We start from the raw sequence: 23,574 nt of genomic DNA, 5'->3' as shown, positions 1-23,574 counted from the left end.
AAACTGTGAGATCATGACCTGAGCCGAAGTCGGACACATAACTGACTGAGCCCCCAGGTGCCCCATGGATTGAATAATATTCTAATATCACATTTAATCTAATTTACGTACTTACATTGTGTGTGTGGCCTTTTCTTGACTCCTTCCTCCACTGACAGACCACTCGGCTCTTGTGAGTAAGCCTCACTGTGCAGACAGGGCTTCGAACCGGGGAGGTGGCAGCGCGTCAATGCGTGAGAGGAGTGGTGACGCGGTCGTCACCAGCACTGGCCCATCCCGTAGGCTGAGGACTGGGATGTGCAGCCTAACGAAGCTGAACCCCAAGGTCGTAGATTATCACGGACGGTGCGTGGTGAGAAGTCTTTGGAAGGCTGCGCTTCAGCCTCCTTGTTTGACAAGCGGGAAAACGAAAGCTCAGAGTCACAGCGAGAGGAAGCCCCACGGTCCGCTGCCGCGTCGCGGATGCCTTCCTGTTCTCACGGTGTGTGACGCCCCGTCCCAACCAGAAGAGCCGGGCGCGGTGGGCGTTCCTGGCCGCCCCGACCCCCGGTCTCCTGCTGTGTCCCCGGGGTGTACTGTCGGAGAAAGGAGTCGGCCTGCGTGTCACGTCTGCAGGGACTCCTCTGGTGGGTGACAAGGACCCACCTTGAGACCAGCTACCACCCTCCCCAGAGGAAAAGGGAAGTGCTCAAAGACTGTATTGGTTCCGAAGGCCGGGCGTCGAGGGGTAGGGTGTTAGGCGGGATGGGGTCTCTGGGTCTGGGTCTAGGGGTGCACACTGTGTCCCCGTGACTTAACCGCTTGCTTTCTCTGAGCCTCAGAGAAGCCCTTTCCCGGGACTTTGGGGGAAAAAATATAAAACAAATGTTTCTAATTACTGGTGAGGAGGAGAGAGAGGGTATGTTTTCTCCGCAGTCCCTCAGGACTGGCAGTGGTCAGAGCGGATCTTGCTTGCAGATGGTGGAGGCGCGGCCTGCAATGCTGCCTTGCTTTATCGGCAGCAGATTTCAGAGGGCTCGTGACTTTTTCTGTGGGCTGGCCCTGTCACCTCGTGTCACCTGCACGAGAAGCGGACGTGGACGGTATCTGCAGCTAGACAGTGAGCGGACCGCTAACCAGAATCGCTGTTAGCAGTACAGAGTCACAGAGCCTGGAGGCCTGTGGGTGGCCTGGTTCATGGGCAGCAGGGCAGGAGGGGTCGGGTTAAAGGGGCCCCGGGTACAGGAGGCCCAGCAGGGGCCTGACTTGGGGGTCCAACGTGGGAGTGGCCGCACTGGGTCAGGGTCTTCGCGTAGAGTCCGTCCGTTCTGCAGTCGGTGGGAAGGGAGGCTTGCCGGCGGGCTTCTGTTGTGATGCTTAGAGATCACGTGCGGTAGCTCCTTTCTGTTGTTCTCTCTACCGGGGAAGCTCTTGTCCAGGTTTCTGCAGGTCTCGCGCCTTCACCCCCTGTCAGCGAGGATCTCTCAGGGCGGGGTTCTGTCCGTGTCTGAGGACGCCCGTTCCAAATGTGGCTCACCTGCTGCCCGCCGCCCCGCTGCCTGGGACACCATCGCACAAAAGTAGTGTCCGGGTGGAGCAGATGTCCAGCCGTCCCCCCAAAGCCTGGCGGTTTGTGCCTCCCTCCGTGCAGTCACCCAGAAAGGTGGCCGCGGGCCTTTAGAAGCGAGAGGAGGATCTGCACTCTCAGCGTGCGGCTGGGAATCCGGGTCCTTCCTCAAGGAAGGTCTCTGCCCCCACTTACTTTGTGCAGGAGATTCTGGGCCTGTGAAATGGCTCCAGTCCGCATGCATCCCGTGCTCTGACTTGCTGCGGAGAATCGGGTCAACCTGTGTTCATGAAACCCAGAGCCTCTCTGTGTAGACAGGTGAAGACAGCAGGCCTGCCTGTCTTCTCCTGTTCCAGGGACTGCTGGCCAGCTCACTGTGGTGGCAGCCCCAGGCTGTCCGGGACGCTCCGCCTCATCTCTGGATGTTCTGTAGCCGCGTGGCCCTCCGTCCAGGCGCCCGTGGGTTCAGAGACCCCGCGGGATGGGCCTGGCCCACAGCACAGACCTGTGCACGTGCCGGTGCACCGCCAGGGATGTATTTCCCACCAGCTTGGTGAAGGGATTGTCGGCGATAGTGCAGTTTGGGGACGGGTGAACAGGTCTTCCAGAAATAATCTTCACGAGCATTCCGCTCCTGCTCAGAGTGAAGACAGACCAGGAAGGTCTGCTGTTCCGGCTGCATCTGAAAAAGGGCTGGCCGCTCTGGGAGCGTATTCCCCACCAGCACAGACACGTGGAACCCAGCATCTCTGTTTAGTGCACTTCACTGTGTGAATCCCTCCAACCGTTCTGTCCCGGGGAGTGCCCGGGTGTGGCGGATCCTCAGGCTCGCCGGGCCCTGTCGGCAGAACGACCGAGGGATGGATTCATCCATTCTTCCATTTATTCATTCACACCCATCCATTCCCCACCTGTTCACTGAGAACAGTGAGCGGAACAGCAAGCATGTGCACCGACACACATGGAACTACAGAGTGTCACGCTCAGTCAGATAGTGAGCCAAAGACAAATACCACGTGATTTCACTCGTGTGTGGAATTTAAGAAACAAAACAAATGGAAAAACAAAGCGGGGGTAGGGGGAGGGGAGAAAGCCAACCCCAGAAACAGACTCCTCACGACAGAGAACAAACTGATGGCTTCCAGAGCAGAGGGGGTGGGCCGTGGGGAAATAGGTGATGGGGACCTAGGGCTGCGCCTGTGAGGAGCTCTGGGTGGTTCAGGGAGCGCCGAGTCATGGTACTGTTCGCCTGACGCTAATATGACACTGATCTTAACTAGACTGGAATTTAAGAAGAAAGAAGAGCGGCAAGTAATAGACGTTTAGGAGTGAAAGATGCCTGAGTGGGCAAGAGAGAGAAAGCTGGTTTGAGACGCTGTCGTAGGCGGACCTCGGCCGCACTGTGTAGAATGCGAGGGGCCGCCCCGTGGGAAGAATTTTAAGCCAGGAAGTGACAGAATCTTATTTTGTTTATGAAATTTACCATCGCGATCCTTTGGAGAACAGGCTCGGGGCGCCAGGCTTGGTAGCAGGAAGCTTCTAGAAGATGGCGTTTCAGTCCTTGGAGAGAGGACACAGCGGCAGCTTGTGCTGGAGTAGCTACAGGCCGGCGCCCACCCGCCCCCAAGCCCCGGCGACCGCAGTGCAGCCCAGAGCTTTGGGGGCGGCCAGCGGGCCGTGCCCCTCCTGGGCCGGGGGGAGAGTTTGGGTCCGACCAGGGCGGTGGCCCCGTTGGTGCAGGTGGATGGAGAATAATAAACTTCCTTGTGCCCAGTGCCGCGCAGATCGCCTGACGTTTCTAGCATCTCACGATGCTTCATCCAGTTAGCAAACTTCTGTGCTACTTTTACTGAATAGACACCTAAAACTTCAGAAATAAAGTTGCAATTTGTAACACTTGATATTTTGATATACGTATACATGGAGTCTATAAATAATTCTAACAGCAATTTTAATATGCAATTCGTTTTTAGTAGATTATAATATTTAAATAAACGTTCTTTAAAAGTTTAATGTGTAAAAGCATAAAAGAAAGTATATATATACATATATATATATATAAAGTGATATAAGTAATGAAATGTTTTCCAAATCAAGGAATTTTTATTTTATTATATTTAATTATGCCTTTTCTTTTTCTTTCTTCTTTCCTTCTTTCTCTCTTTCTCTCTTTCTTCCTTTCTTCCTTTCTTTCTTTCTTCCTTTCTTTTTTTATTAAAAGTACCAAGACACGAACATGCAAGGAGTTGTGTATGAGTTAAACAGCTACATTGAACAGCGCTTGGACACAGGCGGGGACAACCAACTGCTCCTTTATGAGTTGAGTAGCATCATTAAAATAGGTAAGAAATGCTTTATGTTCCTTCTGGTAGACCATTTGAACCGAAATTTCTTTTATTCTGTTGCAAAAAATGGAAAAAGTAATAGACTTACTCCAAGGCAAATGCAAGTCATTTATTTACTTCCATTCTTGGGCTAAGTTTGAAGTGAAAATATTTTATTATGAAACTGCCAGAATGAGTCAAACCTAAAAATTCCTAAATTATCCAGTCTCAAACAGTATCTGCCAGATGTGTAAGTGGAATAAACTATGCTTCCTAAATAAAGCCTAGTTTCTTTGGAAACTGTAGTTTGATGGAATTAAATTACATCTTTATGAAGGAAATCATTTTTAAGCAACAAAAAGCATTTTCAATTTATGGGGACATGACGGGTTTACATACCGTTATTACCATTTATCTGATGGGGAAGCTGTGGCAAAGGCAGGCCAATATTTGACCCAAGGCCGCACGAGTGAAAAGGAGTGAAGCAGGAGTCTACACCCCAGTAGTAGTATCTGTTACCTGCTGTGGGGACGGTCTTCACGTGGCCCTGAGCCGGTGTCAGGGAAGTCAGGCCGTGTTCTCCTCAGCGATGCGATGTGGTCCATACACCGCTTTGTTTGGCTGATGCTTATGCTGATGATTCATTATTATGAATATCGTGTCTGGTATTTTTAGCACTTTCAAAATTAAAGACAGTTCTTAAACATATGTTCCAATAGCTGTCATATGTCAAGTTACACAAATATGTTACTACATAGTACATTGGCTGCTATTTGCATTTGGGGATGTCAACATCCTAAAATTTGCAATAGCTGATAAATAGTGAATGGCGGTGTTCTGTGTCATTGAAGAAAGCCATGGATTAGTTTGCTCACTTTAGTGCATGGCCATTAGTTATGTTAACAAGCCCTTTCACAAGATTCCTAGCTGAGGTTTCGTGTAAAGAATTCCTACGTGGTCTGTTCTTCCATTGAGATTAGTTTCTTCCTTTTTTATTACTTTGGCAGCCACAAAAGCCGATGGATTTGCACTGTATTTCCTTGGAGAGTGCAATAATGTAAGTATCTGAATTTAGACCTTGGTGCTCTGGATAAGAACATATCATTAGCTTTTTGAAAAAGATAAACCGTGTTACAAACAACAAATACATGTCACTTAAGTTCTTCCAACTCGTTTTGTACTTCGTTTCTACACACAGTTGTTGCCAGCTGAAAATTAGCCATCGTGGCAACTTTTAGGCATAAAGTCTTACATTTACTTACTGTTTTGGTTTTGGCTGGTGGTGTCCTATCTTCCGAATGGCATTTCTAGACGGTTTTGTACGGAAGGTATTTCGGCTCCGTGGGCCGGGGTGTCACAGATAGTTTATGCCCTTTTCAACATGCTGTCTGCAGTAGAATCAAAACAAGAACAAAAGTTGGGCATTTTTTACGTGATGTTTTAGATTTCTTTAAGGCCACTGAGACAGTGCCGGGACGGAGTTAAGGCGCGGAGACCCCCCTGCCTGGGCCGTGGCTCAGCCCGCGGCACGGCGAGCCTGCCTCCCCAGCGCTCTGTGCGGCAGCCCGGAGCCCGTTTCTGTCCAGCTCACTCAGAGCACAGCCCACTGCAAATGCAGCAACGCCTAAGTATTTCCAGATGTTCGGCTTACTGGCATTTGAGTTTTGTTATGACATTAAAACCACACACGTAACATCACACAAGAATATTCTGAGCCAATAAGAATTACGTTCATGGGTTAACTATATAGAAACATTTACAAATAAATTTGGAAAATTTTTGCTGTGTATTTCTTATATGTTAGGCATTGTTATTTGAGACTTGGGGATTATTTTTGCAGTGTGGCACTTGTATTCATGAGTAATCAAAATGTGTGCTGTACAAAAATGTTAATAGGAGCAGAGACACAAGTGTTCTGAGACGTTTAATGGTGCTCTTGAATGATACAGCCGCGCAAAGGTGAAAAGCAGTTGCACAAAAATATTTCCTGACTCATTTACGGAACCGCCATCGATCCTCTTTTCTTACTAATCTTTGCATTCACCCAGCCTCTCACCTAAGGCCTTCCATGTACAGAGACCAGAGTTTGATTTATTCAGAGATATCTGAATAATATCACTACTACTTCCCAAAACTTTGAATGGTATTTCAGACACTGGCAGTATTTTTAAATGGCTGAACTGTTAAAATAACAAATAGATCTCACTCTTCCCTGTTCATTCTAAACACTTATTTCAAAGGGCAGGCAGCAGGAGGCCCGGGTCTGCAGGGTGTGAGAGCTCGAGGAGTGCTTGACTCGGGGAGCCTGCGTTCAGGTCCCCGAATCCCGTGTTCTTCGTCACTTGGCTGCAGCTTTCCCTTTTATTCTTGCAGGCTTGTTTATACCTTGACCTCCGTGAGGTAGCTTCCTGGAATGTGCAGCGTAGAAAAACCTCGGTGTCAACGGCATCTAAAGCGTATTCTGTGTATATCGATTCTAACTCTTACTTTTGTAACCTGATGGAGGGGATGATATTCTATCCGGGCGTCAGCTCTTCGTTCTCCATTCCTAAGGTCTGTTACTTCCACTCTGCGCGCTTCTCTCGGCGGCCCCTGCTGCCTTGGCCCCCACGTCCTGGGGACAGCCGAGTACGTGGCCCGATTGTAGCTTCTGCTGACCTTCCTGAGTCAGATGTCAGCCTGTTGAGCCTTCCTAGTATCGCCTGCTTCTCCTTCGAGAACTTAGCTACATCGGTAGTTGGACGTTTGTGCTTTGTGTGATGACTTGTTCGTCGGCTTTCTCTAGAAGGTACGCTTCGTGAAGGCAGACACCTGGGGGGTTACTCACTGCTGTGTCTTGTTCACCACATTTGTCCTTCTCTGCCTTCTGTGCAGGCAGCTGGGCACCTGGTGTCTCCCTGCCCTGGGGACTGCTGCAGGGGGGAGGCAGCCTGGGGGGAGGGAGACCGGCCTGAAGCCTTTCTTTTTTGTTTATTTATTTGTTTAATGTTTTTTATTTATATTTGAGAGACAGAGAGAGACAGAGCACGAGCAGAGGAGGGTGAGAGAGAGGGAGGCACAGAATATGAAGCAGCTCCAGGCTCTGAGCTGTCAGCACAGAGCCCAACGAGGGCTTGAACCCACGAACCGTAAGATCATGACCTGAGCCAGAGCCGGACGCTCAACCCACTGAGCCCCCAGGTGCCCCCCGAAGCATTTCTTTAGATGCATCTACACAGTTACCTCTTTGTTCGCTCCTCACGCTTCTCGCATCTCAAGTCTTCCATTTGGAATCGGGTTTTTCCCGTCCCCTAGATCTCCCTGAGTGACAGGATGCTGAAGGGAGACTCAGTTTTTGTCGGAGTATGTCTTCATTTCTTCGTCTCCTTGAAATGCATCTCTGCTGGACAGAGAATTCAGACTGATCAAATTCTCTCTCTATATATTGACTTCAGCATAGTTGCTTTTTGATTCTTTTTGTTTTCCTCTCGGTTCTTCAATATGGTTTTTTATTTCCTGGATATTTTTCAGGTTTATCTTTTATTTCTTGGGATATATTAACGAAACCTCTTTTACGTCTATATTTTTTATCCGTTCAGAATTTACATTTCTTGGCTTTCGCTTCATCCACCTGTCACTGCTGCTGCTCATTTGCTGGTGTGTTTCGTTTTGTTTGTTTTGACGGTGGGTCGTATTCTTCCTTGGGCCTTGTAAAGTGTCGGCTCTGGAGGGTGGTGTTTAGGTTCCTTTCCTGGAGGACGATTTCCAGTGATCTCGTGAGATGTTCTCAGACGACCGAGTAGCATGGACTCCTCACACCCACGCGGTCTTGGTTCTGGTTTCTCGGAAGAGGTTTTTATTTCCCCTCCCGCGGAAATTCAGGCTGCTCTGGTGGCCTAGTCATGTCCTTGCAGCTGTGACCGTGTTGACCTGAACCACCAGCTGACGTGAGGCGTTGGCCCTGTGCCAGTCCTGGCCCCCGGCAGGAGCTCTCCTGGCTCCCGTGACACCCTCCTGAGGGAGGGTCAGGACAGCCAGGCTTTGGTTGCTTTCCAGAAAAGTCCAGCCTGGGATTTGCTTGCCTTGCAGGTTCCTTTATTGATTTCGTTTTAGATTTCTGTGGATTCTGTCCATGCTTCCCAGCGCAGCAATGCGTCAGAAAGGATTGAAAATGTCCTTTGTCCAGCCTGTAAAAAGTTAAAAAAAAATTTTCCGGAGTATCAAATTCTCTAATCTGCCCTATTGCTTGAACAGACGCTGACATACTTCTAACATGTAAGCTAACTGTATTCACAAGATAAAGCTTTTATTTTTCTGGCAGCAGAGAGCAGATACATGTGTATTTTCTTATGTTCCTTCCTTTGTAAAAGGAAAATGTTATAGATATTTGTATGTCTTTTTAAAAAATTGCCTCTGGGTTTTGAATCATAGTTATAAAGCCTTATTGAAATAACTCACATATATAACAAGATGTATATGCTTTAGTGAAAAAATTATAAATAAGGTAGCCCAAATACACTGATATAAAATTTTTAGTCTATGTCAAAAATTCCAAGGATTAAGATGGAGATGGGATGAATTATAAAATTCTCACACTTATAAAAGTATTGTTTTCTTTTTTTATAAATAAGATCCAGCAGGAATTAAATAATCTCTGAAATTGATGCACTGATAAATATAATTCAGATAAGATTTATATATACCCAAAGTTCCACTAGTAGAATTAAAAACCCACATTAGTATTGCCAGAGAGAAAAAATTTGAAGAAAACATGGAAAGTTCAGGAAAAGATAGAAAACAAACTAAATCGTATTAAAACACTAAAAGTAAAACTTAAAATGGATTGTGGAACTCTCTACCAAAATATGTGACAACAAAATTGCAAGTAGAATGGACCCAGTTATTGAAAGAAAAAAAACCTTAAATTAGGTTTAAAAACTCACAACTGTCTTCAGTTTTTAGACGCCGCATAAACAAAGGACTTAAGAATGATTGAAAATAAAAGGAATTTTAGGTGGAGAAAACCTATTCCAGAAAAATGGAAATAAGAGGCGAGCAGGTACCCTAGGTATGATGAAGATGAGTTTTGGGGAACAAAGCATTAAATTGGAACAGGAGGTCACTTGGGATTTATGAAGGGTTTAGTCTGCGGTGAAGAGAACCCTGTAACTTCCTTTATACAATCAATATTGATGTGTCGAAATTTGTAAAGCAAAATAGTCACACACACACACACACACACGCACGCACACGCACACGTACACACACACCCCAAAAGAACAGAAACACACAATAGTGTTTTAGTTATTGTCAGATGAAAAACACAATTTGGAGAATGTTAGTAGATTCTATATGTAGGTTTATTGGAAAAAAACACATATTATTTTAGAATTTACCAACATGAACTTCCCTTTCCTCTTTGGGTTACACCCTACTTTGGTGTGTTCAGCCCCCAGTGAGGAATTCAGATCCCCATAATGGCTAAAAACAAGGAAATTAAACAAAATTAATGCGCAACGTAACTCTTTGGGGAAAATATAGTTAATGGGGTATTTAGACAATAATGCTTACGGAAATGAATTGTCGCAGTACTGAAACCCTGGACAACGTTGTCTGCAGTGGACAGTTCAGATGTTTGAAGCGTCTTATATGCATTTTTGAAGCATTAATAAATAAGGACAAAATAAGTTAATTCGCCAGTTCAGCCCATTTTTATTGGACACGACTCCCTGGTAGCAGTTGTGGCACTAGAGACACAGCCGTGTGATACACAGCTGCCCCTTGGGCGGGCCGGTGTGACCTGTGGGTGCAGAAAAAGCAAATCCCCGTGAACAAGGAACCTAAAGACTTTATACAGATGTGAGGCATTTACTAAGCTAATTAACACAAAGAGAAAACACAATTACTGATGTTTAATAATTTAGAAAATAAAACAATAGCTAGAATGAAAATGATAAGTTATGAGAGGCTACTTGTACTAATAAATGTAAAAGTCCAGAAAAAAATGGGCAGCTTTTGAGGAAAACATAAATTGTCACATCGAATGCAAATAATGACAGGACACCTGTAGACCAGCAAAGGGAAGAAACGGGAAACTGTGTCAAAAGAAAGCTCTTCTACAAGCCAGTAGGACCCGTGTCCAGCCGGCTGGCGTTTTGAGAGCCAGCCTCGCTGGGCAGTCTGCTGTCCCTGAGAACCGTGAGGCACCCCGAGGGGGTCCTTCATCCCGTGCCCCCCCCCTGCCCCCAGGGCTCCTCTCCTTCCGTTCCCGGGGCAGCCCTGCCCGAGAGACGTGTGCCCTGCGCCCCGGTTCAGAGCTGGGAGGAAGGACAGCGTCCCAAAGCATCGGGATTCTGGACCTGGCCCGTATGAGTTCCTGGTCACTGCTTTGTGACTTTGACAAACTCTTAAACTTTCTAAAGCTTAATGTAACTTCCGTTGGCTAAATGTGATGTCTTGGATATTATTCACTCAACACTCCACTTAAACGACGTGCTGTGTGCCAAAAACCTGTGCTAAATTGATGAGCACCCAAAGATTATGAAAAAGAAAATGAAACGACACAAAAATTCCTGTGGTCAAAGAATGCACAGGCAGGAGGGGAAACTGAGAAATCGCGGCTGAGTGTCGCGTCCGGTCTTGGGTGCAAACGGAGAGAAACCCTGGTGTTCTGCGGGGCTGGGTTTGGAGGGTCTTGGGGGGGTCGCATTAAAAACAAGTCGATGATTAGCTCTGTGTAAACAGGGCCTGGAGGACCGTCACTTAGTAGATAAGGTGGGGAAGTAAAGGACCTTCTTGGGTGACAGCAGCAGTCTGTGACACGTCCACAGTTAGGAAGGAGGGGGGTGTTGTGTGTCCTGGGCCTTTCCAGGGGCTGACGCTGACCTGCACGGGCGCTGATGACATATTTGTGGGAAAACCTATTCTTTCCGTGATAGGATTTTGCTTGATTAAGGTGTTACCGTTTTTATGAATTTTCTCTTCCATACCTAATCTTTTACTCTGATACATAACATGCTTTGTAATATTATCATTACAGTTCTTCTTGTGTTATCCATAAGAGTTGTTTGGAAAAGCTGAAAACCTTTGAACTCATAAACTTTTTAATTTATACAGTAAATTCATACGTAGCTTTCCATATATTGGTGTTAGAAATCAGTTTATAGAAAGCACTTTAAAGGAATTGTGTGACCTTCTTCAACTGCACAGTGAACTTCAGTAGGTTATCTTTAGGAATCGGTGGCTCTTGGTTTCGGGTGAGTTCAACGTCTGTCTGGCTTTGGGATTCTCTCTCTGCCCCTCGCATGCGTGAATACTCTCTCTCTCTCTCTCTCTCTCTCTCTCTCTCTCTCTCTCTCTCTTTCTCTCTCTCACCCCCCCCTCAAAATAAGTAAACAAACTTTAAAAAAAAACCTCTAAAAGAACCCTGCAGAGTTAGTTCTGTCTTTAGTTCCGGATGGATGTGAGGCCAGTTGCTCAGGCCCTGGTGCGTAGATCTGAATTCATTTGCTAACTGCTGCCATCTAGTGTCTAGTCATAAAAACAACTTAATGGTAAGCTAAAATAATATATTTTTTTAAATATTTTTAAAATTTAACTGATTGTGCGTTGAACCCTTAACGTAAAAAATGGAGTTTCATGAATGCAGTGGTCGTTGGCTTGTGTACAGGAAGGTAGGGGAGGCCGACATCTGCCCCGGAGGAATCTCTCGAATTGATGCCAGTGATTTTCCCGTTTCATCAAAAAATTAGGTTTTTGAATTAAATTGTGATAGTCTTTTCTGTTGTTCATTTTCCATCAAATCTATTTCTCCAAATTTGTTGGTTTTTTTTAATCATTAGAACGCTTTTTCATTGCTTCATTGAGCCAACCTATGGTCATGACAACTGTTAGCAACCCTAGTGACTTTAAATTTCCGACCCTTGGAAATAAGCTGTATTTGTCGAGTCGCATGCTCTGAATGCAGACGCTTTCTTCTCCGGGAAGAGTGGAGGTGGCTCTGGTTGGAAACTTTGGAATATTTCCTTGTTTTTCGTTGGTTTTTATCTCTAGCCTCTAAAATATGTTTGTGCTAATCAAAGTTTTCACAGATCCATTATACAGTGTTACAAAAGGAATTAATTTTAGAGATTCAGTTCAACCTTGGGTTTTATCAATAAATTGTATATTACAAGTACATGCATAAGTAGTCTTAGCACATTCTAAAATAGTGCGTAGTGACGTTTGATAGAACTTTCCCTTCACCTTCCAGTCAGACCCATGTCAAAAATCATAATGATTTTTTAAAATAAAGTTACTATTTCTTTTGTAATTCCCCTAGAACTTACCCTCATTATTGGTGAGTGCATGAATGCAGCCCCTTTACCAATGAAAAATGCTGAGTATATCTTATAAACGCTGAATTCTTTGGAACATTAAGAACCAGCACAAGATTTTTCTTGTCAGATCACTGAATGTGCTACAAGCCAGTTGTGATCCAAACAGTGTGGTAGACAGATCAGTCGACTCGCACAGAGCTGAGGACTCAGAACCAGACCCCAGGATAGCTGGGGACCTGGTAGCGGTGGAGGTGGTGGTTTAACCTCTGGGGAGTAGCGTTCGGGACACAGACGTCATTCGGCGACTGCTGTAGAGTCAGTAAAGGTCGGCTTCACAGACCCTCCCTCTCCCTGAGTGCCTCTAAAACTCAGCCTCTAATTTAGAGGTTTGGTGTGACTTTTTCTGTTTGCGATAGCAGCAGCCGATTAGTCCGTTTGGCGGCAAAGTGGTGAAGACCGGGCTGTCACCGAACACAGAATTCAAACCAGTGATTGATATTCAACCAGAAGTGGGTGTTATGAAGGGAGCTGCACGGGGAGTCCTACGGAGCAAAACCGAGGCACAAACAAGGACAGGAAAACCCGTAAGGCAGAGGGGCAACCGTGAGACCACGTCAGAAACAGGTGTCAGTCGTTGGTTGGTCCTCATTTTCCCTTCCTGTCTGAGCTCTTGACCTGCATTTGACAACTTATTCAATACTTTGTTAGCACGTGCCCTCAGCTCTCATTTGGAAACATTCCTATTTGGTAAATGCGAACAAAAATTGGAAGGTAATTGCTAAAACAAGGATAAAGCTCCCACGGTAAAGAGCTATTTAATTTTTTTGGTAATTATTTCTTATTTACAGGTTTTTCAGATTCAATCAAGTAATTGCAAGATTTCCAACCCTTTTGTTATCAGAAAGCCCAAAACATAGAATAGCTTTCCAAAAGCCCTTGGTATAGTGTTTGCTTATCTGATTCTTGTGCCCCATATATGAGCCCTACATAGAGACAGTGAGTATTTTATGATGTTAAATAAATGGTCTCCTAGTAACATAGGGATGTATAAGCTGTTCTTTCATTGTTGATTTGAAGGTTAATTATAATGTAAGATACTGTCAGATCTCGCCTAAAAGGGCATATTCAGCAAAGCCATCCAAACTCATGTCTGTTGTAGATCTTCCAAGGACAAACAAAGCCAAAGACTATTTTTAAAAAAATCCATTGGGGTACATGTGCTCCTATGCATCAGCACTTCTGCTGCCCCAATGTTCATAGCGGCACTTTCTACCATAGCCAAATCGTGGAAAGTGTCTAAATGTCCATCACCTGATGAGTGGATCAAGAAGATGTGGTATATATACACAATGGAGTACTACATGGCAATGAGAAAGAATGAAATCTGGCCATTTGTAGGAAAGTGGATGGACCTCAAGGGTGTCATCCTAAGCAAAATAAGTCAGGCAGAGAAGGACAGATACCATATGTTTTCACTCATAGGTCTAACAGGAGAAACTTAACAAAGGACCAGGGTGAGAGGAAGGGGGAAAGAGAGCTGGGGAGAGTGAGGGACACAAATCATGAGAGACTATTGAATACTGAAAATGAAACGTGGACTGAAGGGGGAGGGAGGGAGGGGGTGATGGTCATGGTCGGGGGCACGTGTGGGAAAAGCACTGGGTGTTATATGGAAACCAACTTGACAATAAACTATTAAAAAAAAAAATCCAAAGCCAGAGCTGTTAGCTTGCTCCAGAGTCTGCCTCCTGCCACGGTCACGGTCATGGGAAGTTCAGCCGGAGCTCTGCAAGCCCCTCAGTTCAATTCAAGTTCATTTCCTGCCTTCTGTCTTTGGTAAAGGAAGAGAACGCTTCTCAGTGTCCTTCCTAGGATTAACTTCCTCATAGGCTGGGAAGTTCATTATTAACTCTGACTTTTCTTCCGGCTAAATATACCACATCCTTAATGTGTTTTCTTGCAATTATCCCTTCTTCCTGTTCTTGAATAATTTTTCTACTCTTCTCTCAATCTTAAGAGACAGTGGCACACCGGCATGTACTGTGCCAATGGTAGAAACTAAATCTGATCAGCCTTACTTCGTCCATGCCAGCCGCATATTGGTGCTTAATAGAATTACAGTAACTTAAAAATTAGTGACACTGAAGTCTAGCCTCTTTAAAAATAAGGTGAAGTTGTCACATGCTATCTTATATGATAAATTTTATTAAATTTTAAAAACTTTTAAAGCGTATGACTTGTAATAAGCATTTTAAACTTACTCTCTTCAAAAGGATCATTTAAAAAATACTTTTCACCGGCATTGTACTTAGTAGCGAATACTCCTTAGGCATAATCTTAACTGGTATAGCTGTAGGTGTGAATAAAAATACTTTGAACTTCTCTTCTAATCTGCAAGTAAGCATTTACTTAAAGCAGCTGCCGTGTGCCTGCGCTCTGCCTGCCTCCCCCTCCCTGCTCCCGGCTGACGGAAGGAGTTCCGGTTAGAGGTTTACTGTCCCGTGAGTGAAAGTAAGATTTTATAGGGAGGGAGTGTTCTCTGACCTGACACGGCCTCGAAGACCCCTTGTCTCATAAGTGTCTAATTAGATCCAACTCAATGTCTTCACCTAGGATTTGCTTAGTAAGTACTGATAGGAACGTGTATAGCTGAGTAGGATTGTCTAATCTTACTGCTCCCGAGGCCTTCCGACTTTAGCCTACAGCAGTCCGGTTTAAGATAAAAGTACAGGGCTGGGAGAGTTACCTGACCCTTAATACTGTTCACATTGAGCAGATAATCGTATTATAGTTATGTCAAAATATTGCCCCCAATGTCTCGGTGATTTGTTTTGATTAGCAATTCTTATTTAGTAGAAATTTATTCAAAGTATTGGATCTAGTAAAAATAACTGATCATGTTTTTTTTTCAATATGTTTATTTTAAAATAGCTTCAGAACGTCACCTTCCCACCTGGTCCTTTGAAAGGAAAAGATGCACCCAGATTTGTTCATAATTGTTTGCACAGAGAAGAGCCAAGTATTTTGATATCGAGAGTAGTTTGCATCTGTAATTTTATAGTCAGGCCAGTGTAAGTAATGGGACGATTGAGTCACAAAGAAGAAAAGAAATTCTGTTTGGAACTTGACCTGTCGTCCCTGAGCCTGTGTGCAGAGCCGTGTGCCAGCCTCTGGGGGAGGCTGGACCCGATGTTCTCTGTCTGACGGTCCCTTGGCCCCAAGGACCACTTACTTTACATTTTATTATTTCCCATGTGTCAAGATAGGAGGCTACTATGCGACATTTTCTGTGCCTGGACATTGGTTTCAGTCCTGTATCAAGCCTGCGTTTTGCGTCCCGTTGGGAATACCAGAGAGAGTTTCCCCTCCGACACCCTATTTTGATCATTGCAAAGCGTCTTCCTCGTTTTCATTGGCTCCCAAAGGCCTCATGACTGATAAGTAATACCTAGGAGTCTGTCTGTAGTGCCGAAGTACGGGGAGGTCTGCGACACCCAGAAAACACCTTCTTTCCTTCTTCTAGAGTCTGTGTGTGTTCACCCCACCTGGAGTCAAGGAAGGGCAACCCCGGCTCATCCCCGCCGGGCCCATCGCCCAGGGCACCACCATCTCTGCCTACGTGGCCAAATCCAGAAAAACGTTGCTCGTGGAAGACGTCCTGGGGGTAAATGGCTTTTTACTCTTTGCGCCACTTGTCACTTGAAGTATTTATTTCATAAAGATGGCGAATCGTTTCAATGTTATGATTCAAACCATTTTGTAAAAGCATTAGAGCAGGACATAGATCAATAAATGAATTTGTATGTAAATGAACTTTTGTCCTCAAAAAATTGTACCTTCTAATACCCACTGAGAGCTATTTAAAATAGCTCTTACGATCGCTTCTCGGCCTTTTGGCTAAGATCAAGTGTAGTATCTGTTCTTATCAGTTTAAAATAGCTCTTACTTTGGTGCATGCGAGAGCAGTTAGCCATAAATTGTATGTTTATATTCATGTAAAGTAAATGATTACTGTAGTTTTTTTTAAGTTTAGTAATTTATTTTGAGAGAGCGATCACGAGCCAAGGAATGGACAGAGAGAGGGAGACAGAGAGAGAATGAATCCCAAGGAGGCCCCTTGCGGTCAGACGCAGGGTCCCACCTTCTGAACCGTGAGATCACAACCTGAGCCGGGATCGAGGGTCAGACGTGACCGCCTGAGCCGCCCCGCGCCCCGGATGGTCACCGTTCCGTGTTTTCTGTCTCGCAAGACGGGCATGAGTGAGTCAGCCGAGGTTGAGGCCGGGCTGTCCCGGGTGTCAGCGGTGCCGCCCAACAGCCGCTCGTCACTTCTGAGCCCCGGGCCGCATTCATCCGGGCTTGGTTTACGCATCCGACGCCACCTGGCCGTCCCTGAGGAGCTGGCTGGCCTCAGATGGCCTCAGTTCCCCGTGTTCATCAGTCCCCCCCGCCCCACCTCCCAACCTTTCCCCAACGTGAGGCCAGCCTGGAACATTCTCACGGTGGTGGCAGCGTTCCGGAGAAGACATAGCATTAGTGTTCTGATATTAATTCATTTGACTTCCCTACATTCCTTTGAGTGATTGTTATGCTAGAAAGTTATTGAAGTCAAGGAACCAATTTCATTCTTTATAGGTAATTGATAATTATTAGATAATTTGAATACTTAAGATGGGCCTTTGAGATTCAATCAGACTGACCATCATTAACATACACTTTGACATTATTTGGGGCGCCTGGGTGGCTCAGTCGTTTAAGCGTCTGACTTCTGCTCATTCGTGATCTCACAGTTTGTGGGTTCGAGCCCCACATTGGGCTCTGTGCTGACAGCCTAGAGCCTGGAGGCTACCTCGGATTCTGTCTCTCCCTCTCCCTCTCCCTGCCCCTCCCTCGCTCTCTGTCTCTGTCTCTCTCAAAAATAAATAAAACATAAAAAAATTTAAAATAATACCATACACTTTGACATTATTCTAACCTGAAAAAAAGAAAAGGAGCCATTTTTATATACACTTTCCTTCTTGTGGTAGTTACATGTGGAGTAATTTTCACTTGTGACTTTATGCTGGTAAAGGCCCAGGGAGGTTTGTGGCCCATAGAAAGGGACGCATAAATACATGTTAGCCAGCGTAATTACTTCTGTTCCAGCATGACATTAATATATGTTCATCAGTTAACTAAATTGTCCACAGGGATAAAGAAACATTAAAGCAGTGTCTGTGTTTAGGTGCCATGTTGCTGAACAGAAACATTTCCTTGTTTTTCCCCCCAAATTTGTATTTAAATTCTCGTTAGTTAACATACAGTGTAATTCTGGTTCCAGAAGTCGAGTTAGTGATTCTTCACTTACATATAATAAATGCTCATCACAAGAAGTGCCCTCCTTAATTCCTGTCACCCATTTAGCCCATCCCCCTGCCTCCACTCCATCAATCTCACTTTGTTCTCCAAGAGTCTCCGAAATACGGTGCTTTTCTCTTTTTTCCCCCTTCCCATATATTCATCTGTTTTGTTTCTTAAATTCCACATACGAGTGAAATCATATGGTATTTGTCTCTGACTTCTTGCGCGTAACAGAATGCACTCTGGCTCCATCCACGTCACTGCAAGTGGGGGGATTCCAGTCTTGTGGATGGTTGAGTCCTAGTCCACTGTCTGTATACCACGTCTTCGTTATCCATTTATGAGTCGATGAACATTTGGGCTCTTTTCTGTAGTTTGGCTGTCGTTGGTGGTGCTGCCCTAACCATCGGGGGGCATGTGCCCCCTAAGATCAGCATTTGCTTAAATATAATTCATAGTTTCCATTGGCATTTGGTGTTCCTTTTAAAGGGACTGTTTTTCATTACAAGTATTAGGCAATTTCTGACAAATAAGAGTCAGAACTTGATGATTCCATCTCTTCTACTGAATCTGCACCTTTTCTCCTTTCATTTTCCAGGATGAACGATTTCCGAGAGGCACTGGACTGGAGTCAGGGACTCGCATCCAGTCTGTTCTCTGCTTACCGATTGTCACTGCCATCGGTGATCTGATTGGCATCCTTGAGCTGTACCGGCACTGGGGCAAAGAAGCCTTCTGCATGAGCCACCAGGAGGTGAGGGCGCGTCACTGGTGTCGGTCAGTTAGTAAATGAGTGAATAGTTAAAACCACAATTTGCTTAACAATGTTTTGATGGTTTTTAATAACTTTGATTTTTGTTTTGGGCTTATTTAGAGGGAAAACTGATTAAATTAGACATACAGTAATTTACGGGTGCCTGGGGGGCATAGTCGGCTAAGTGTCCAACTTGGACTCGGGTCATGATCTCATTGTTCATGAGTTCAAGCCCCAAATTTGGGCTCTGTGCTGCTAGCTCAGAGCCTTCTTGGGACTCTCTGTCCCCCGCCCCCCCCACCCACTTGAGAGCACGTGCATGTGCACGCGCACGCTCTCTCTCTCTGAAATAAAAAACATGAAAAAAAAAAGAGATGTAGTCATTTATTTTCGTAGGAGTCGAGTCTATCAATACAAACTGAAGTACGGCACATTGTGAGATAAATATAGTAGATGACTTTGCAGAGTTTTCACTTTCCAGTTGTCTTTTATGTTTTCTTTAAAGTGGCCTCTTTCTAGAGCATGTCCTGAAAAGAGGTTCCAGCATCAAACACGTTTGGAAAGCAGTGGGTCCCAGGAACTGTCCCCTGAATCAGAATCGGCTCATTAATCCTGAGTCCAGTTCCTCCGGGGAGTGTCTTGTCTCTCCCGGGGTACATGTGCGCACGTCCCTCAGGGGCCTTGGATGACCGTCCCCTGCTCCCCCCGCCCTGAGCCACACTGGACCCTTGAGCACGGCTGACCCGCTCCTGCTTGGAGCCCGTGCACCTGCTGTGCCTCGTAGTCCCACCAGCCAGCTCCTTCCGGAGTGTCCCCGTGTGCTGCCCTCCCACAGAGGGGCCTTCGCTGAGAATGCATTGGACTTGGGGGGCCCCTCCGGCACTGCCTCTCCCTCGGCTCTGCCTCCCCTTCCCTCTGGCCCTGGGTCAGCAGCTGGTGCGTGTGCACCTCACTGAGTTTCTTCCTCACGTCTGTCCCTCCCACAGCCCCCTGTGAGTTGCTGTGGTGTCGCTGCTGGTGGCTGCGTCTCAGCTCCCAGAGGAGTGCCTGGCACCCACCAGGCACCCAGAAAATGTTCGGGAAGTGAAGGCACAGGAAAGAAATGGGATAGCTAGGAATCGGAGAACTTCGCCGTAAAATCTTGGAAAAACTTCATCATTTCGTAGTCGTCATTGGGGCCATTTCAATAGTATTTTTGTTAAACTGGAAAGTTATCATCTTATGTGAAAATCAGTGGAGGAGAGCTCTCTTAGTTATCTTACATTTTATTCAAAATTAAGAGGATCGAGAGAACATTGGACTCCATTATAAAGGAGCAGGAAATATAAGAGAGAATTCTTATACATATTTCATTCTCTGTGTTTGGAAAAATATTCAAATACTCTGTGGGCTCAGAAAATTATTCATAGACATTGATGCTAGAGCCCCGGGCTGGGGTGTGTGCATGTGACTGATCGAAACGTGTCTCATCCTTGTTTTCAGGTCGCCACAGCAAACCTTGCCTGGGCTTCAGTTGCAATACATCAGGTGCAGGTGTGTCTTCGGGGTATTTTCCTGGGGCCCCGGTGCAGCCCTGGGGTCGGCTGGGGCTTCCTAGCAACCCTGATGTGTTAGTTTTGGATATTAGGTATCCTGTTATTTCTCAAATGTGTCTATTCACTTATATTTACTTATCTCCTTAAATGCCTTGCAATTACCTTAAAAGTCTTGCAGTTACCCCCATATGTTTATGTACAATTATAAACCATCTATGCGAAATGGTATGCGCTCTGTTAGTTTTTGTTTTCCGCCGGAAGCCGGCTGCCAGCAGTAGCATTGTCACTGTTGTGACTCCCATTTCCTAACTTAAAGCGTCCTCGGAGCTAAACGCTGTATGAAAACTTTCATAGCGAATTTCCAGGACCTGCTTCTCTTGAAGATATGCTCTAATTTGCAAGATCACAAACTTTACTGAGTTTCCTTGTAAGTGAACTTGAGAGTTTGGGGACACAGCCCCAGTATTATTCTCCCCTTGTTTCTTCCGCTTCTCTTTGTTGTTGTTTTGTTCTTTTGAAATCCCCTTCAGCAAACTCAGATCGTGGGCTGGGGGGAGAGACAGCATAGAGTTGTAGAATAATATAGTGTGAGGAGCACGGACCTCTCGGATCTGACCGTCTCACACATAAGTGGAATGTGTGCCCATGTGTGGTTTTGTGAAGTAGAAGGTAGTTTTCAAGGGCAGCCGTGGGGGTAGCCTGCCTGGGTGGAGTGCTGGACCCCTCACTCCGTAACTGCGGAGCGGAACGTGGTTCTGAACTTCTTGCTTCAATTATGAAAGTCAGCCTCCAGTCCACAGTGTTTTGTGGTGATTAAGTGAGATAATAAACATAAAGTGCGTAAAACAGAGCACAGCACATGTAAGCCTTCGATAAATACAACTTGCTATTGATAGTATTACTACTTTATCAAATGTGATTGTGTTGTGTCTTTTAAAATAAGGTAAATCGTATTCTGGAATTTTTTTATTTCATAAGTGGAAATCTCTTACAGGTAATAGCCATTATTTTATTCGGCAGGTATGCAGAGGCCTGGCCAAGCAGACCGAGTTGAATGACTTCCTACTTGACGTATCAAAGTAAGTGTTCGTTTCTAGGGGCGAGGTAGCGCTTCTGGACCAGCGGTTTACATTACGAGCAGGTCTGGCGGCAGTAGGTCCTGTGTCCTGCAGCCAGCCGTTGGGTAAGGAGGGCTCACGTCGTGGACCATGAAGTTACATTCTCATCCACGTTCACTTTCAAGCGAAGGACTATGGATGTGTATGCAATAATGTCAATTTGCAATTTGGTGTATGTTTTCTAATTAGACTCGCTAGAGCATGTCAAAGACACTAAGTATTTCTGTTTCTGCAGGAGAAAACTGAGAACAGTAGAAGAGGAAACGTTCTAGTTTATTATTTTCCCAAAGTCCTCTCTGGCATGTTCTAAAAATGCCAGTAAATTAAACCATAGTAGCAATATAGTTTTTTTACATTTATTTATTTATTTTGAGAGAGAACGTGAGCAGGGGAGGGGCAGAGAGAGACAGAGACAGAGAATCCCAGGCCCCAACGCGGGGCTTGAACTCACGGACTGTGAGATCATGACCTGAGTGGAAACCAAGAGTCAGACGCTTACGCACAGAGACTCCCAGATGCCCCCGTATCAGCAGTGTTGTTATTTCAACTCTCCCATGTATGGGAGCCCAGGTAGAACTGTAGGGAAAATGGTCCGGCTCCCTGAAATCTGACCTGGAGAAGCTTGGTGGGGCCGGGGAGCAGGTTCACGGCCGCGTCGGCTCCCCGGGTGCCTGCTCCCGCAGCGTGGTCTGTAGATCTGAGCCTTCCGCTGAATGGCTGAAGTCTGAAGTAGCGCCCGGGAGGTGGTCACTGCCGGGCCACGTCCCCTGGCAGCTTCCTGCTCTGCCACGGCCACAGCAGCGGCCATGACCACGGTCTCCCTCACCGGCCACTTTGGCAGGAGTGCTGTGAACCCAGCACTGAGCAGTCTGAAGCTGCTGCTTTGTGCTACATGCGGCTTTTGAGATACGAAATTAGAGAAGCGTGGGAGTGAGGGTGCCTTCCTTTGATCCCCCGGGGGGGGGTGCTGGGTCCCCGGACAGAATTAAACGGTACCTCTGGGACACATGACTCCACCGCCCAGGCACACGGGACGGGAAGCCGTGTGCCTTCCTTTGCTGCTGTGGCTGACTACCCCGCTCGGCTTCCGCAGCTCGAGTCAGTCCCTGTGGGCCTCCTCCCTCGGGGACACCCTTGGAGCTCACCCTCTTCCTGGGTGCTCTCCGTTACCAGTGCGCAGAGCGATGAGGCCCGAGCTACGTCACAGTGGCTCCAAACTGGGTAGTTTGTCTTCTACACGAAAGGCACTGTTCACCGCTCTTCAGTTATCCCGACTCTGGGTACATGCGAAGTTCGCAGGGACCGGGCGATCCGACATCAACTTTCCCCCTAGAATACGTGCCTGCTCATGCCTCGTTGGTCAGGTGACATTTGAGTGTCGGTGCCATACACCTCCTAGGTATTTACTTGCGGTTTGTAATAACGAGTACAAGGTACTTGTGTAAAGTTTGCGTGTGTCGAGTTGGCAGGTCAGGCTTATTTCTCGTGTTGCGGTATTTCTTCTCCAATGAATTACACGGCTTTCTCGGTACATGCAACCGTGGTTTAACTTTCCAGGTTTTCGGTGCTAATTTACATTTTAACTACAGTAATGAGATTAAGCAAATATTTTTATTTCAGATCAAAGTTATTCATTAAAATATTAAATACGGTGAGCAATTTTATCCCTTCACGGGCTACGAACTTGCTCTCAAAATAGGCACTTACCAATACAATAATTACTCTCTGAAATTAGGTACTTCATACCAACGTTAGCGATAAAGTTTCATTTATCTCTAAAGTAACTTGTTATTGGTTTCCACAAAAGGACAAAAATCAAACAACATGTATCATTACGTTTGTTACTTAAATGTAGACAGAAGTGGGAAATGAATGCAACGTTTCATATGTTCTGTGCTCCTATTTAGATTACTTAACAGTTTTCTGTTCCTTTTTTTCAGGACATATTTTGATAACATAGTTGCAATAGACTCTCTACTTGAACACATAATGGTAGGTTGGTTTTTGTTTTGAAAATGACTTTATTTAACCCTTCAATTCATGTCCTACTCTATGATGGAACATTTTAATGCATTATTAGGGGTATAAGCTGCTTTAAGTCATGACGGAAAGATAGTAGTGGTCTCGAGGTGTCACTTTGATTTGTCACCTTTGTTAATTGTGCAGGGGTTTCGGTAACTTTTGGGAAAATATCTGAGTTTTTCCCTGTTTCGTGGCAAACTAAACTTTGAAAAACATTCAGTTCCTTTTTATAGTCTCCAAAATACCGTGTGCACAGCGACTGCATTAGGGATTCCCAGCCACTTGCGGTTCATTCTGTTTAGTTTAGTCTTACGTGTTCCTCTCTTCCGGAAGGCTAGCAGACATGCGGAGCTGAAAGCCACAGGAAGCAGAGTTCTATCCATACTTTTCTCGTGTTGCCGAGTTAGTGCTCTGGTGGGTCTCCCACTAGCCCAGTGGCTCCTGCGCACAGCGACCCGTGTGTGCCCACCGCAGCGGGTCAGCCTGGCTCCTACCGTCCTTGCCCTGTTGTGTGTTTTGGTAAAGGTTCTTTCTCCTTCCCGTCTTCCTGGTCTCTTCTCAACACAGAGCAGTCCTGTGTGGTGAGGGATCTCCTCATCCCTGGGTTTCGTGATGCGCACGGATGTGTTTCTCTTTGA

General features: G+C 45.7%; 1 protein-coding gene and 1 pseudogene across 6 annotated transcripts in view; both read left to right on the top strand.

Moving 5' to 3' along the window:
- Positions 1–23,574, top strand: part of PDE10A (phosphodiesterase 10A) — a 227,918-nt gene that overhangs the window by 126,428 nt on the left and 77,916 nt on the right. For all 6 annotated transcript variants that reach the window (XM_029944403.1, XM_029944402.1, XM_029944400.1 and 3 more), the window contains 7 exons: positions 3,768–3,888; positions 4,878–4,927; positions 15,691–15,831; positions 18,106–18,261; positions 19,744–19,794; positions 20,817–20,875; positions 22,855–22,906. In XM_029944403.1, the coding sequence (XP_029800263.1) occupies positions 3,768–3,888; positions 4,878–4,927; positions 15,691–15,831; positions 18,106–18,261; positions 19,744–19,794; positions 20,817–20,875; positions 22,855–22,906 (630 nt within the window). The remainder of the gene's footprint in view (positions 1–3,767; positions 3,889–4,877; positions 4,928–15,690; positions 15,832–18,105; positions 18,262–19,743; positions 19,795–20,816; positions 20,876–22,854; positions 22,907–23,574) is intronic.
- Positions 16,045–16,189, top strand: LOC115297362 (annotated as a pseudogene).

This window comes from Suricata suricatta, chromosome 7, assembly GCF_006229205.1.
Source record: "Suricata suricatta isolate VVHF042 chromosome 7, meerkat_22Aug2017_6uvM2_HiC, whole genome shotgun sequence".
In the NCBI taxonomy this organism is placed as follows: domain Eukaryota; kingdom Metazoa; phylum Chordata; class Mammalia; order Carnivora; family Herpestidae; genus Suricata; species Suricata suricatta.
The sequence above is the reverse complement of the archived record's forward strand: the minus strand, read 5'-3'. Positions and strand labels throughout refer to the sequence as shown.